The sequence below is a fragment of the Hemitrygon akajei genome, chromosome 10 (genome assembly GCF_048418815.1).
Source record: "Hemitrygon akajei chromosome 10, sHemAka1.3, whole genome shotgun sequence".
In the NCBI taxonomy this organism is placed as follows: domain Eukaryota; kingdom Metazoa; phylum Chordata; class Chondrichthyes; order Myliobatiformes; family Dasyatidae; genus Hemitrygon; species Hemitrygon akajei.
This window is the reverse complement of record NC_133133.1, coordinates 142,666,664-142,682,107: the sequence shown is the minus strand read 5'-3', so window position 1 is coordinate 142,682,107 and position 15,444 is coordinate 142,666,664. Positions and strand designations below refer to the sequence as shown.

General features: G+C 40.5%; 1 protein-coding gene across 2 annotated transcripts in view; it reads right to left on the bottom strand.

Moving 5' to 3' along the window:
* The window catches only part of LOC140734745 (proline-rich protein 5-like), a 122,558-nt gene that overhangs the window by 28,606 nt on the left and 78,508 nt on the right, over positions 1-15,444 (bottom strand). For both annotated transcript variants that reach the window (XM_073059172.1, XM_073059170.1), the window contains one exon: positions 14,055-14,195. In XM_073059172.1, coding sequence (XP_072915273.1) covers positions 14,055-14,195 — 141 coding nt within the window. The remainder of the gene's footprint in view (positions 1-14,054; positions 14,196-15,444) is intronic.

The following is a 15,444-nucleotide window of genomic DNA, read 5'->3' as shown; positions in this document are numbered from 1 at the left end:
TTATCACTCTCCACCTTCACCTTAAATATACCCAGTGTCTTGGCCCACACTGCCATGTGGAAATGAATTCCACAGATTCACTACCCTTTGGATCAAGAATTTGCTTCCCTCATTGTTGTAAATGGATGTCCCTCTTTTCTAAGGCCGTGCCCTCTGGTCCTAGACTCCGCCACTATAGGAAACATCTTCTCCACATACACTCTATCTAGATAGCTCCATATTCAATAGGTTTCAATGAGATCCCCCGTCACTTTTCTAAACTCCAGAGAGAGTGCAGGCCCAGGGCCATCAAATTTTTCTCATACATTAACCCTTTCAATCCTGGGATCATTCTTGTGAACCTCCTCTAGACCCTTTCCAATGCCAGCATATCCTTTCTTAGATAAGGGGCCCAAAATTGCTCACAATACTCAAGTGTGGTCTGACCAATGCTTTATAAAGCCTCAGCATAACATCCTTGCTTTTGTATTCTGGTCCTCTCAAAATGAATGCTAACATTGCATTTGCTGTCCTTACCATCAACACAACCTGCAAGTTAACCTTAACAAAATCCTGCACGAGGACTCTTAAGTCCCTTTGCACCTCTAATTTTTGAATTTTCTCCCCATTTAGAAAATATTCCACAACTTTATTCCTTCTACCAAAGTGTAAGACCATACACTTCCCTAAATTATTGTCTATCTGTCACTGCTTTGCCCATTCTCTTTGTCTGTCTTTCTGCAGACACCCTGCTTCCTCAACACTACCTGTGCCTCCAGCTTTCTTAATATCATCTGCATACTTGGACACAATAACATTCAATTCCTTCAATCAAATTATTAACATATAACGTGAGAAAAAGTGGTCCCAACATTGGCCCCCTGCAGCACACCACTAGTCACAGGTAGCCAACCAACAAAGGCCCCTTTATTCTGACTCATTGCCTCCTGCTCGTCAGTCAATCTTCCATCCAAGCTAGTATACTTACTGTAAAAATATACCTTTTTTTGTACTTCTGCAGGCTGGCACTGGTGCTGTCCTGCAGTATTTGGTTAGCAGAGGACCAGCTGTATTGGGCTTGACTGCAGACTGTTGTAACATTCATGGACTCTGGTACTTGAGATGTATTTTATTTTGTGTGTGACTGACTGTATGTCTACTGCTGTCTTATATTTGTTATACATGCCTTATGTTATGCATGACTGGTGGCACTGTGTTTTGCACCTTGGCCCCAGAGGAATGCTGTTTTGTTTGGCTGCTTTTATGGATATTCATGGTTGAATGACAATTAAACTTGAACTTCAACTTAATAGCACAGGATCTTATTTCGTTTAGGCAGCTTCATGTATAGCACTTGTCAAAGGCCTTCTGAAAATGCAAAACAGCAATATCCACCGACTCTCCTTTGTCTATCCTGCCTGTTACTTCCAACAGATTTGCCAGGTTAAGATTTCCCATTAAGGAAACCATACTGACTTCAGCCTATTTTATAATGCACCTCCAAGTACTCCAAAACGTCATCCTTAATAATAGACTCCAACATCTTTCCAACTACTGAAGTCAATCTAACTGGCCTAAGATGTCCTTTCTTCTGCCTCCCTCCCTTCTTAAATAGTAGACAGCTGCAATTTTCCAGTCCCCCAGAACCATTTTAGAATCTGGTGACTTTTGAAAGTTCATTACTGATGCATCCACATTCTCTTCAGCTCCCTCTTTCAGAACCCTGGGGTGCACTCCATCTGATCCAGGCCGCTTATCTGCCTTCAAACTTTTCAGCTCCCCAAGCACTTTCTACTAAAGGTGCCTTTACCTTAAGCTCGCCACTCACATATGGGTTATTGCATAACGTTCAATCTAGAATTGCCATTCCTCTAGTAAGCATTTTACAAATTCTCTCTCTACCTGATTTTCCCATTCTGTCTGCATATTGAAATCCCCCGTGGCTCTCACAACATTGTTCTTTTTACACACCTTTTCTATTTCCCATTGTGATTTGCAGCCCACATCCTGACTTCTGTTTGGAGGCATGAATATAACTCCGATCAGGGTCTTTTTATCCTTGCAGTTCTTAACTCTACCCACAAGACTTCTACATCTTCTGATCCTGTCACCTCTTTCTAAGGATTTTGTTTCATTATTTACCAACAGAGTCACCTCTGCCTATCCTTTTGAAACAATGTGCATCCATGGATGTTAAGCTCCCAACTATGATCTTCTTTCAGCCACGACTCAGTGAAGCCTGCATCATATCTGCTAATCTCTAACTGCGCTGCAAGATCACCTACATTATTCTGTATACTGCGTGCATTCAAGCATAGCACCTTCAGTCTTGCATTCAATACCCTTTTTTTGATTTTGACCCCCTGTTACACTTTACCTCATCCCACAGACTGCAATTTTGCCCTGTCCTTCCTCACAGTCTCACCTACTTGTACACCAACTGCTCCATCCTCAGCCCTTTCTCTCTGGTTCCCACTCCCCTGCCAAATTACAAACGTTTGTAGATCGAATCATCCCCAACATCTCTAGCAAACTTGCCCGCAGGGGTATTGGTTCCCCTTGGGTTCAGGTGTAAACTGTCCTTTTAGAACAGGTCATATCTTCCCCAGGAGAGATCCCAATGATCCAGAAATCTGAAACCCTGCCCCTTGCACCAATTCTCCAGCCATGCATTCATCTATTTTTACCCTCACTGGCACACGGCACAGGTGGCAATCCAGGGATTACTACCCTGGAAGTCCTGCTTTTCAGCTTTCTACCCAACTCCCTATATTCTCTCTTCAGGATCTCCTACCTATGGCTTGATACCAATATGTACCATGAGTTCTGGCTGTTCACCCTTCCCCTTCAGAATACCTAATCCAAGACATGCTCAATCCTGGCACCTGGGAGACAACATACCATTTGGGCATCTCGTTCTCATCTGCAGAATCTGCTATCTGCTCCTCTAATTATGGAAACCCCTATCACTACTGCACTCCTCCTCTCCCCTCCTTCCACAGAGCCAGAGATCAGGTCGCTGCAGCTTCCCCCTGTAGGTTGCCCCCCCCTCTCAACAGTATCCAGCGGTATATTTATTATTGAGGGGAACAGGTGCTCTGCACTGGCTGCCTATTCCCTTCTCCTTTCCTGACAATCAACCAGGTACTTGCCTCTTGCAGCTTAGGGGTGACTATGTCCCTGTAGCTCCAATCACCTCATTTTCCCATATGCAAGTCCAGTTCTCTAACACGATCTCTAAAGGAGCTTCAGCTTTGGAGGTTTCCCAAAGTTCCTTCATCTCTCACAAAGAACATACCACTAACTCTGGACCCAATCTCAGCGCACTAGCTATATAGTAACAGAGAAAAACAAACTTACTTAGAACTTTCACCTGTTCTTGCCCAAGCTGTTCTCACCTTAGCCTGTCGAGCCAAAGCCTGACCATGCTATTGCTGTCCACTCACATAATGGCTGCTCCACTAAGACTGTGCTTCTCTATATTGACCCCTGTCAGGTGCCTAATAGATTGTTATGATTGCAGCTCACTGAAAAGACCCAGAAGCTCCCGAACTTTTTAAACTTCAAATACAGTGTCAGCCGAAGACACAGGAGGCTGCACCAGCTGGGATTTGGAGCAACAAACCATCTACTGGAGGAACTCAGCACATCAGGCAGCATTTGTGGTTTGGTGTGGTGTGTGAACTGTCAACGTTTCAGGTTGAAATCATGGGTTGGGACTCAGTGTGGAGAGGGAAGATCGACAGTATAAAGGGGAGAGGGAGTGCAGCGAGACAGGCCCTGTAGGTGATTGGTGGATTGAGAACGGGGTGGATGAGGGGAAGGATGACAGGCAGATAGGGGAGGAGGAGAGGCAGAGTTAGGAGTCTGATGCAAGTGGACGATGGTAGAGGCAGACAAAATGAGGCAGTGTGCATGCTTGCTGTTGCTTATTCCCAGCTACATCTCAGAAAGTGTGAACAGAAGGCCTTCAACCTAAAATGTTAATTCTGCTTCTCTTTCCAAAGATGCTTTCTGACCTGCTGACTGTTCACAGCGTCTGCAATTTTTTTTTGGTTTTCACTTAATATATTTACTCTGATGCAGGAAGTTTGATCTAACTGGAGATAAATAACCACAGAGGAGATTTAGATGATGCCCTTGGTTTTCCTGACATTTAACCGGAGGAAGTATGAGCTCATCCAGAAACAAAAACTTTGACCAGCACTTTGACAACGCAGGGGAATGGCAGCAGTAGAGGGAGGTGGCAGAAAGATTCAGATAGGTTTTAGCATTTAGAGAAAACTTACCCACACCTCCAACTGCTGTCCCACATTAAACTTCAGATCCAGACTTGCTTGTCAAAACCATTTAGTGGCACTGTATTATCTTACAGCATGAATTCTCTGTTCATGGAATCCATGCTGGAGTATTGAATTGTTCCCTTAATCCTACTTCTCCCGAAAATTGAGCTTCTGTATTCTTACTAAATAATTCACTCCCACCACACATCATATCTATTTTACCGCCAAGCATATCCTTGGGACTGGAAGAAGAAACCAGAGCGCCCGGTGGAACTCACGCAGTCAAAGGGAGGATATGCAAATTCAACACAGACAGCACCAGAGGTCACTGCTGAACCTCGGGCACTGAAGTTCTACAACAGCAGCACCAACTGGCAACCAGGGATATAGATTTTAATCGTTCCACTAGTTCCTTTACCTTCTCGTCTGCCAGTGCTTGTTGTCTGGTTTAGAGTCACAGAAAAGTACAGCATAGAAACAGGCCTTTCAGCCCATCTAGTCTGTGACGAACCATTTCAGCTGTCTAGTACCATTGACCAGCACTTAGACCACAGCCATCCACGTACCTATCCAAACTTATCTTAAACGTTGAAATCAAGGTCACATGCACCACTTGCAGCTCCTTCCACACTCTCACAACCCTCTGAGTGAAGAAGTTTCCCCTCATCTTCCCCTTAAATTTTTCACCTTTCACCCTTAACTCATGACCAGAAGTTCTAGACATACCCAACCTCAGTGGAAAAAGCCTTCATGCATTTACCCTATCTATACCCCTCATAATTTTGTATAGCTCTATCAAAATCTCCCCCTCAATCTTCTACGCTATAAAGAATAAAGTCCTAAATGATTCAATCTTTCCTTATAACTCAGGCCCTCCAGTCCAGGCAACATCCTTGTAAACTATCTCTCTACTCTTGCAACATCTTCTTTTGCTTAAGATTTAAAAATAGCATGTGCTCTTTTTGCAACAGACTTGCCTCCAAATTTTAATTTTACTTGGAACATCTATTTGTTTCTGAAGTTGAACTAAAAGGACTCACAATGAAGAAAAACCCATTCCAACAGACTAAAGCCTGCTGATGTAGGATTGCATCAAAAGCCAATGTGCCAATAACACATTTCAGGTTTAATGTGTTTACAGTAAATATAAAGAAACAAGTTGGGAACAGCTAGGAAAGCGGGAGGCAGGATTTCACCTATAGAAGCTGGCTGAAACTGGCTGCGATCTGGCCTCTTTCCCATCTACACTGAGCAGCTGACAGCTCCACTGGGCTCTGACCCAAATTGCAGTCTTGCTCAAACTCGGCTTAAAAATGTCAATGGGAATTTCTTGCTGAGATAAAGGCAGAAAAGCCTGGGCACAAAAGAACAGTTCTCACATTGATGAAAGCTATTAATAAATAACAAGGGGCTGATGGTGTTTTAAAGGTGACTTTAATTGTTCTCCCTTCTCAACTAGATTTCTATAAATTTTAACAAGGAACAGACATCTGCAGTTTGATTCAGAGAATGTACAAGGGACAAACCAAATGGAAAAAGTGTGCATTTAAACTATGTTCATGGGAGCTTATTATTTCTAAAATTGGCAGCCTCTTTTCCCACAATGTTTACATAAAAGCCCCTTACTACCTTCAGAAAATGTACTTTGTAAATTAGATATTTTCTTTATCTCCCTTATACCTTTGTTTCCTTAATTCCAATAAAATCAGGCCAAACAGATCAAGGAAAGCACTGAAAATGAAGCTAAGCAGCCTCCATAAAATATTCAAATACATGATCAGCCTCTCGAGAGCAAACTGGTTGTCTGTCTCTCATCTCCTGGATTGAAGGGGTTGGATTCCCATTTTAGGTTTTCAGCTTTTTAATCTACCATCAAAGCAAAGCCAGGTATTTTTAAGGGCTATATATGCTCCTTGATGGTGCACCGAAATGAGCTGCAACAAAGTAATGACAGCTGGTCTGGCATTTAGAATCTGAGTTACGAGGGGTGATTGATAAGTTCATGGCCTAAGGTAGAAAGAGTCAATTTTAGAAAACCTAGCACATTTATTTTTCCTACATGTACACACTTAGTCCAGCGGTCGTGGAGCATACGGATCCCTTCTTTGTAGAAGTTGGCGTCTTGGACCTCCAGAAGAGGTCCACAGCAGGGGTGATTGATAAATTTGTGGTCTAAGGTAGAAGGAGATGAGTTATTAACTTCAAACTTTCTGTATTTTCAATCAGAGTTGAACAGCACATGCATGTAATGAGAGCTGTATAACTCATCTCCTTCTACCTTAGGCTACAAACTTATCAATCACCCCTGCTGTGGACCACTTCTACAAAGAAGGGATCCGTATGCTCCACGACCGCTGGACTAAGTGTGTAAATGTAGGAGGGGACTATGTAGAAAATTAAATGTTCTAGGTTTTCTAAAATTGACTCCTTCTACCTTAGGCCACAAACTTATCAATCACCCCTTGTACCTTGGCTGTTTCCCAGTGCGAAACTCAGGAGCAGGGGAAAACTGAGGCCATATCCTGTCCCCACATATAAATGCCATTCTTACACAGTACCATTGGGTTTTTGGAACGAGACAGGTCAGGTGACCAGTCTCCTGCATTTATGTCAGGGACGACAAGAAGCAAAGATAATAGCAGAATTTGAAAAGTGTACGATCATTCGGTTTTATAAAACGACGTGGAGATGGGCACGTAGAGGAAAAGACAGTGAATATGAGTTTTTTGCATTTTCCAACAAAATTCAAATGAGTCAACATCATTTTGAAAATATGAATTTTAAATTTGCCATCATTTTATTGAACTGACATTTTAATTAAAGCTGCTTCCCTTCCTCTTTGCCTTTTCATCTGACGTCCTACAACCCCCACTAAAATTAATGGAAGTCTTGGATCCTGTGATAGGTCAGACCTGACACCAGACGTGAGAGGCAATTCCCCCAGAGAGATCTTGGCAAGAATGAGCTCCTTGTACAACAGCACCCGCCGTGAGTCCAGCACGTCCTGTTGTTTTAATGGCTAAGCACCATTGGTTCTGTTTAGAACTGGCATATATACCCAGTACTCAACGTCCTAAAAATTATTCATACATAAATAATTACATAAAAAGTAAATAAAGGAGAGGGACTGATATTTCATCAAGCAGCTTTAAAGTGAAAAGACATTGTATTTGGGATTCACATGTTTGGTCAGAATAACCTCTGGCTTTACAAATATTGACTGTCCTACCACATATTTTGAACAAATACTGTTTTAATTATTACTGTAACACACGCTAGATGCTTATTAAAATTTACAAATGGAACCCAAAAGGGGAAATAATTTACAGAGAAGTTAATGCTGCAATTATAATGGCTAACACAACTATTTAAAGCACAGCAGCATCTCAAAGTAGTAAAGCGATTAACTTGTATTATTTTTATTATTTACAACTACTATAAATTGCACATTGCCCACTTAGATGGAGACGTAATGTAAAGATTTTTACTCCTCATGTACGTGAAGGATGTAAGTAATAGAGTCAATTCAATTTCTATTCAAAAAGAGAAAATCTGAGCTGAGGGATCAAGTTATAGGGGTTCCCAACCTTTTTTTTAAAAAAATGCCTTGGACCGTTAACAGACTGGTCCGTAGACCCCAGATTAGGAACTCCTGGATCAAGAAATGTGCAATGAAATTAGTTTTGGAAGTAGAAAAATTATCACATTACAAACAAATGCAAGGCATCAAGAAGGTCAAGTATGTTCTCCAGATACTAAAACACAGAAAATGGGGTGTTTCAGTGTTAAAACTCCCAAAAAGCCAGATTCTCTCCCCAACCCTTCCACTGAAGACTTGAGAGGCTTTAGGTCTTTATTTTAATTATTAAATTCAATTAAACCTAGAGGTTCCTTTGACCAGAAATTTAGGGATCTTTACATCACAATACTAAATAGAGGGAAATGAACACTTCTCTCATACAAGAGGCAACCTCAGACCTCATCCATACTAAAAATTATCCACATATGATGTTTAACACAGTGACATTTGTATGGTAGATGATTGATTTTCAAGTTAAAACCCTGCTCTTTGGAAGAAAACCACCCACTCATCAGATCTAACACAGCAATGAGCTGCCAATTTATTACATTCACTTCAGAAACCACAATGTCTGAGGCAATTAAATGATACAAAATTCATTTTACCCTCTCTAGGAAATGCTGAAAAGCTAAATACAATATGTTTGCCACATGCACAAAGAATATTAATGAGGCCCAGAAAATACAGCACCACTTGCACAAATCCATTTATTTTTATTTTATTTAGAGTTACAGTGCAGAATCGGCTGTTCTGGCCTGTCGCGCTGTGCCACACCACCTAGAAAATCCCTATTTAACCCTAGCCTAATCACAGGACAAATTACAATGACCAATTAAGCTATTAACCAGTACACGTTTGGACTGTGGGAGGAAATTGGAGCACCCAGAGAAAACCTACACATTTCACAGGGAGGATTGTACAACTCTTTATGGAGGACGCCAGGATTGAACTCCAAACTCCAGTGTCCCGAGCTGTATCAGCATTGCGCTCACCATTACGCTACTGTGGTGCCCACCAGAGTCACAGAATTGTTATGGCCTAGGCGCAACAAAATATTCAGTATACTTCACCCCCAACTCTGAAAATCACTCCCTCACACCCTATCCAATCCCCACCTGAAAGCCGTAATTGACTTACCACCACCCTTATAGGCAGCAAATTCCACATGATAAGTAATCGCTACATGAAAAAGCTCCTAAAAATGCTTCTTGTATCTTTTGCCTGAAGTTTTATATTTGTGTCCCCCAGCTCTCCACTAAGGAACAAGACACTTGTGTATTGCTGGTGGTGTGCCTCGACAACATTACATGGCCTCATAAATACAGAAGATTAAAAAATGCTTTTTTAATAATGCCTTTCATGAAGTAAAGGCATCCCAACAGTTAGTAACCTACGTTATAGTCACTGTTGTATGTACCATGGGATATGTATAGCCAACTTGCAGTGTCACAAAATTTGAGGATGATCAAGTTACTTAATTTAGTAACAATGGTTGAGGGATAAATATTGGCTAGGACACATTGGAGAGACATCCCACTCAAATAATAAACAAATCCTCCATATACCAAATAATTGGTTTTTGTTCTTTGCAGGCTCTGGTATTGTTCAAGTGCACTTTAAATAAAATATCATTACTTTTAGCTAAGCATTATTTAGTATCTTCCTTACAGATTTTCTGCCTCCCTATTTTCCCACAACATCATGCATAATTTAATAAACTAGGAAACGTTCCAAGGATTTGATGTGAAGTAAAATAGCATTGTCTGTCACCACTCCAAAGCACTCAAGTTTTCAGAATACAATACCATACTATACAAAACTTTATGAAGTGTAAAGTCTTGTAGCACGAGTGTCAAAAAAAAATCATGTAAATTAAAGATAAACAAATACAAGCTGACACACAAGATGCTGGAGGAACTCAGCAGGCAAGGCAGCATCTATGTAAAAGATTACAGTCAATGTTTTGGGCTGAGACTCTTCGGCGGGGCCACAAACTGAAAAGACTTGACATTCAAAAGCTTGCTTTCCCTCAAATTAATTTATTCAAGACTTCAACAGGGCTTTATAAAAGAGGCTGAATGAACTTGGGGGTCTGCTGGACAGAACTCAGGAATCTTAACTGCCGGCATTGGAAATGAAAGTAATGTACAGAGCACATATGTTAACATAATCCTTAGGATTTGGCAAGTCATCTGCAGTTGTACAATCTGTGACTTGTAAACCCAAGGCCAAGGTTGTAGATTTATTATCTACCAAACTTCACCCACTAAATATCAAGCCTTTATGACAGGTTAATAGCAGGGACGGTCTTTCTCTGATAGAAAATCTGAGTGTCTCCAGCATACAAAAAAAAACAGACTTCAGTTCTCCAAGTCCAATAATAATCAGGCAAACTGTCACAAAATTTAAAATGGATTATTATTAGAATTCTATATAACTGTTGAAACAGATAACATAGCCTCAACTTGCTTTAAGTTTGTATCAGTCAGATCTAGGACAATATGATAAAGAATAAATGTAATGTTTATCCTGCAAGTAATATTGTGGAAAATTGCAAATCAGGAGGGGAATGTTCATTTGTTCATTCTCCACCCCCCCCCCCCCCCCATGGGATGGAGGATGATTTACTTCCCCTCTGTTATTTTTGCATTCTGAGGTGGGAACCCATAAGCTCTTCCATAAGTGAGCCAGGAGGTGGCTTATAGGGCAGGCAGTTTGTGAGGTAGTATACTCCACCTACGTAGAGCTGTTGTATGTTTCTGAAGCATCAAGTTTTTCAACACCATCCTGAGTTCAGCGAAGTCAAGCATCAGGGATTTTCAGCAATCAGTGAGAATGTTGCACTTTTAAGAAGAATTTGAGGAGAACTGTGAATCTTATTCTCTCTCCCCCATAACATGACAAACCTTGTAATGGAAGGTGCATTTTGGGAGAACAGAGTCAGGAATGTGGACAAGGTGTTCAGCCCAATGTAGTATTTGTGCAGTGTATGTCACCAAGACTGAGCTAGTCCAGTATCTGTTACTTTTCCTTCTTAAGTAGTGAAACCCTTAGGACTCCTCAGCTCATTCTAGATCAGAATCAACAGACTGAAGTCATCAGTGCACAGGCCTCAATCTCTGGAAGCTTCAGAGAAAAGCAAGAAGGGCATGAAACCTGGGGGCAACATAATTTTCGTTCACTTCCCAGAGAGAGACAAACTGATCATTCTGAGAAGGCCTCGACATCAAAGGGATTACTCAAAATATGATCGGCAAGGAAGGAGTGTAAAAGGCTAAATCCAATTGGATCCTTCTCTTAATAAACACTTGGAGCCCTGCTTGTCATACCAGATTTTGCTTTATCAGAGTATCAAGGACAATGCATAATGGCCACACCTTTAATCCAAGCAGCTGAGATGAGAAGAAATTTCTTCAGCCAGAGGATAGTGAATCTAGAATTCATTGCCACAGAGGATTGTTGAGACTCAGTCATTAAGTGTGATTAAAGCCGGGATTAGTATGTTCTTGATCGGTATGGGGGTTAATGGTTACAAAGCATTGGCAGGAGACTGGTGCTATGGGCTGTAAAGCCTAATTCTGCTCATATATCTTATGATCCAGCATCTTTGGGCCAGCCTTGGTTGGCAAAATGTTGAGAAGGCCATACTCCCAACTCAAAAATGTGAAGTTCACAATCTGAGTAACACACACAAAATGCTGGAGGAACTCAACAGGCCAGGCAACTGTAGGTTTTCTCTTGTCTGAAGTTTACAATCTGACTGGCCACATTAGAATGTGGCTATAACAGGGGTCATCAGAGTTAGGTAATCATGACCATCTTTAAGCAAGAAGACAAGTCTGACTATGAGGGGATGGGAAATTACCTTATCATCGTTGTTTTCTTTTTGTCTATGTAGGTCATGTGAAAGCTTGTAACAATTACTGACACAACCCGAACACTGCAGGTTTTAATTTCCCCCACCCTTCAAAATCCCACTTAGGGAAAAGGCTTACCATGTAATACCACTGACTCACAGTTCTAACAATATTTCCCAAAGATCATATTGAGAACTGAAAGCAAAACAAAACTGAGCAATCATTTTTTCAAGGGCTTGTGGCATTTATGGAAGGGTTAACATAGCTATTCATTATGTACAATGCAACACGCGTGGAGAAGGCTGGGTTCTTCCTCTGTATTTGGGTCTTACAATAATCACAAGCCTGGCAGAAGCCGGGGCACGGGAACAGAGTTAGCCCTAGAACAATAGAACACTGAAGCTCTGCATTCAGACTAGACCAGTCATCCATGCCAGAGCAACAGGGTTATAAAGCAGCAAATGATGTTTATCATTTCAGATAGCTTTTACCGAGAGGTGAGAAACATCTTAAAAGCCACATGCTAATTTTTTCAGGCATTGAAGCATTAATTGAACGGTAGAACCTTGTTATTGGCTATGTCTGACTCTCTTAGATTCTATACTTTGATTTTGGGAGCAAAATGGGTTCATTCCAAATTTCAAGTTATATTGGTTTGATGATCCTAGTTCTGTTGTATATTAACAATAGATCAGGACATGATTTGAGTGTAACAATAAGCAGTTAATGAAAAAATAGTAACGTGAGCATCTTAACAAGTCTGTTTATGCAAATAGATTATTTTGCTTTTTTTGTGTATGTAGTCATATTCTAGAGGCAGTAGAGAGAGAACTTAAAAAATTGGAGCACTTGTTTTACATAATCAGTTATTCAGTTTTACCTCAGACATTTTCAGGTCAGCCAGAACACTGTCATATTCAGGATGATGATTCTTATTCTCTGTTCTAACAGCGTGTTTTGATCATAACCTCAGGATTGTCTCCTGGTGCATCAATATGACAGTTCTGTTTTGCTCATCTGAACCTCTGCAATTGTCATTTTATATTGCAGAATACCTCCTGAGAATTAGGCTTAGACTGCCCAAAATTATTTCATCTCGAGTTCATCCGGCTTTGAAGGATGCATTTCATTGGCCTGGTTTGGTCTTAGATCCAGTTCCAAAGGTGAAGGGCTGTGTGTTCATTCTGGTTGCCAGTGATCTCCCTTTGAGCCTGTTTTCAATTCATTACACGTAGTATGTTGATATCAATAAATATCCCTGGTGGAATATTCTCAGCATTTCTTCTGCTTTGCTGGCATGGGTAAAAACTCGATGCTACCCAAAGGAACTCACTCTTCAGCTCCAGTCACCATTCTGAGATCATTGCAAATTGATCCTACTTACTCATTGTGACTTATAATATTCCCAAACATGAATGAATTAATCACAATTTCCTTTACAAGAATTTATTTTAAGATATATATTAGCACCAACATGGATTTGCACTTAAAAAAAAATCCAACACCTCAACTAAACTTTTGCTGTGCGCTCATAGTTTTCCATCTCCCTCTGTTCGAATTTCCCTTTTTTTTCTGGGAGCTAAGGATATCCGACACCTTACAGTTCTGCTAAGAGTTTGAAAGAGTTTCACATGCTGGGTATTTCCAGGACCATCTATTTCAGATTTCTATTATCCCTAGTATTTTTATTATTTTTAAAAACATTGATGAGAAGGGACATCCCACTGGGTGGTCCTGCTCGTCAACATACATTAGTATGCGTCCCAAATTGACTGTCATTGCTAGGTTGTCTTTTTGACTACCTCAGTAAATGAGGTCACGATAAATCTCAGTTGCGTCACTTGTCTAGTGCATTTTGCTCTTCAGGTTTAATTAATTCATAGAATAAAAGTTATTAGAATGCTATACAGAGGTGTTTTAGCAGCATTAATCCCTACTGTCAAACTCCATTTCAACAGATTTAAGCCACGGTGATGATTTAATATTTCAGTTACAGTGTTTCTCTAATTAGATTAGATATAATGAAGTAATTTTACACAGAGATTTGTAACAGAGCATTAAATGACAAAAATAAATTGAAGAGGATGTTTGCTTAGAAGCTTGTTTAAATTAAATACAATTTTTACAAAGCTAATGCTGTTTCACATTATACTAGACTTGGATTTGCTTTTATTTTAAAACATTCTGTGCACTGGTTTCATTAGAACTTATACTTTCACCATATCCATAGTTAAAAAGAAAGATTGCACACAGCAGCCTGAACCACATGTTAACGTGCAGAAAGTTAACTGAGATCAGATAAGAGACACTGACAATATGTTGCCCCCATTCCCTTTCATGTAGCTTACAGCCTACCTGTAATATAAGCAGCATCTGAATGATTGAAGGTGGGACCCTTGCACGTGGGCGTGACAGGGCATCTTCCAGTTTCACATTTAGTGTTATTACATTCCTGAAATGCAGCAGAGCTATCTGCCGGACGGTGGGCTCCTTCCCCTGCAAAATAAGTGATTAAAAAAAAAAGGGAAAATTAATTAGATGGAGCAATTTTAATAAAAGTTAAAATACAAGGGCAAGCCTTATTGAATCAAAATGAACATTTATTCCCGATTCATACAATGAAACGTGCAATGCAATCAAGTATTCTGCCCACACCCCAACGATATGGCCAAAAAAATTAAGAAGTCTTCTCAAAATGCACCTCAACACTGAAATCAACAATATTCTGAAGCGTAAAATAGCATATTCTGAAAAGAAAACGGAGCTCACGATCTGCTACTTTCTGGACACATACAGTGTTGTATAGTACTCAAATATATATTAAACTCGCACTGTAGGCCAAGTCCCTGGTAATTACTGCATGGTGCAAACATAGTGTAATCATGCAGCAAATCTACACTGTTGTGAAACATACTTCACCAAGGGAAATGATGCAACTCATATAAACTATGATTTTCAGTAAGCTCCGGGCTACCCATCTCTTAAAACATCTTTTTTAATGCGTACATCAATCACACTGCATAACTTAACAGGCAGAGGGAATAGCATTTTTAAAAAGTGAGTCAGATATCTAATTTTTATCATAGGATATCGAACACTACAGCACAGTATAGACCCTTCAGCCCACAGTACTATACTAACCTTACAACCTTGTCTAAAGATCAATCTAATCCTTCCCGCCCACATAACCCTCTATTTTTCTATTGTGCTTATCTAAGAGTTTCTTAAATGCCCCTAATATATCTGCTTCTACCACCACCCCAGCAGGGTGTTCCAAGCACCCACCACTTTCTGTGTAAAAACAATACCTCTGACATCCCCCTTATACTTTCCTCCAGTCATCTTAAAATTACGCCCCATCACATTAGCCATTTCCACTCTGGGGAAAAAGGTCTCTAGCTATCCACTCTATCTATGGCTCTTATCATCTTGTACACTTCTAACAAGTCGTCTCATTCTTCTTCACTACAAAGGGAAAAGTCCTAGCTCATTTAATGTATCCTCATAAGACATGCCCTTTAATCAGGGCCTTATCCTGGTAAATCTCCTCTATACCTTTTCTAAAGCTTCAATATTATTCTTACGAGGCAACCAGAACCGAGTACAATATTCCAAGTGTGGTCTAACTAGGGTGCTTTTTTTCACAACTGCAACATTACCTCATGGCTCTTGAACTCAATCCCCCGTTTAATGAAGGCCAACACACCATACACCATGAACAACCCTACCAACATGCGCAACAACT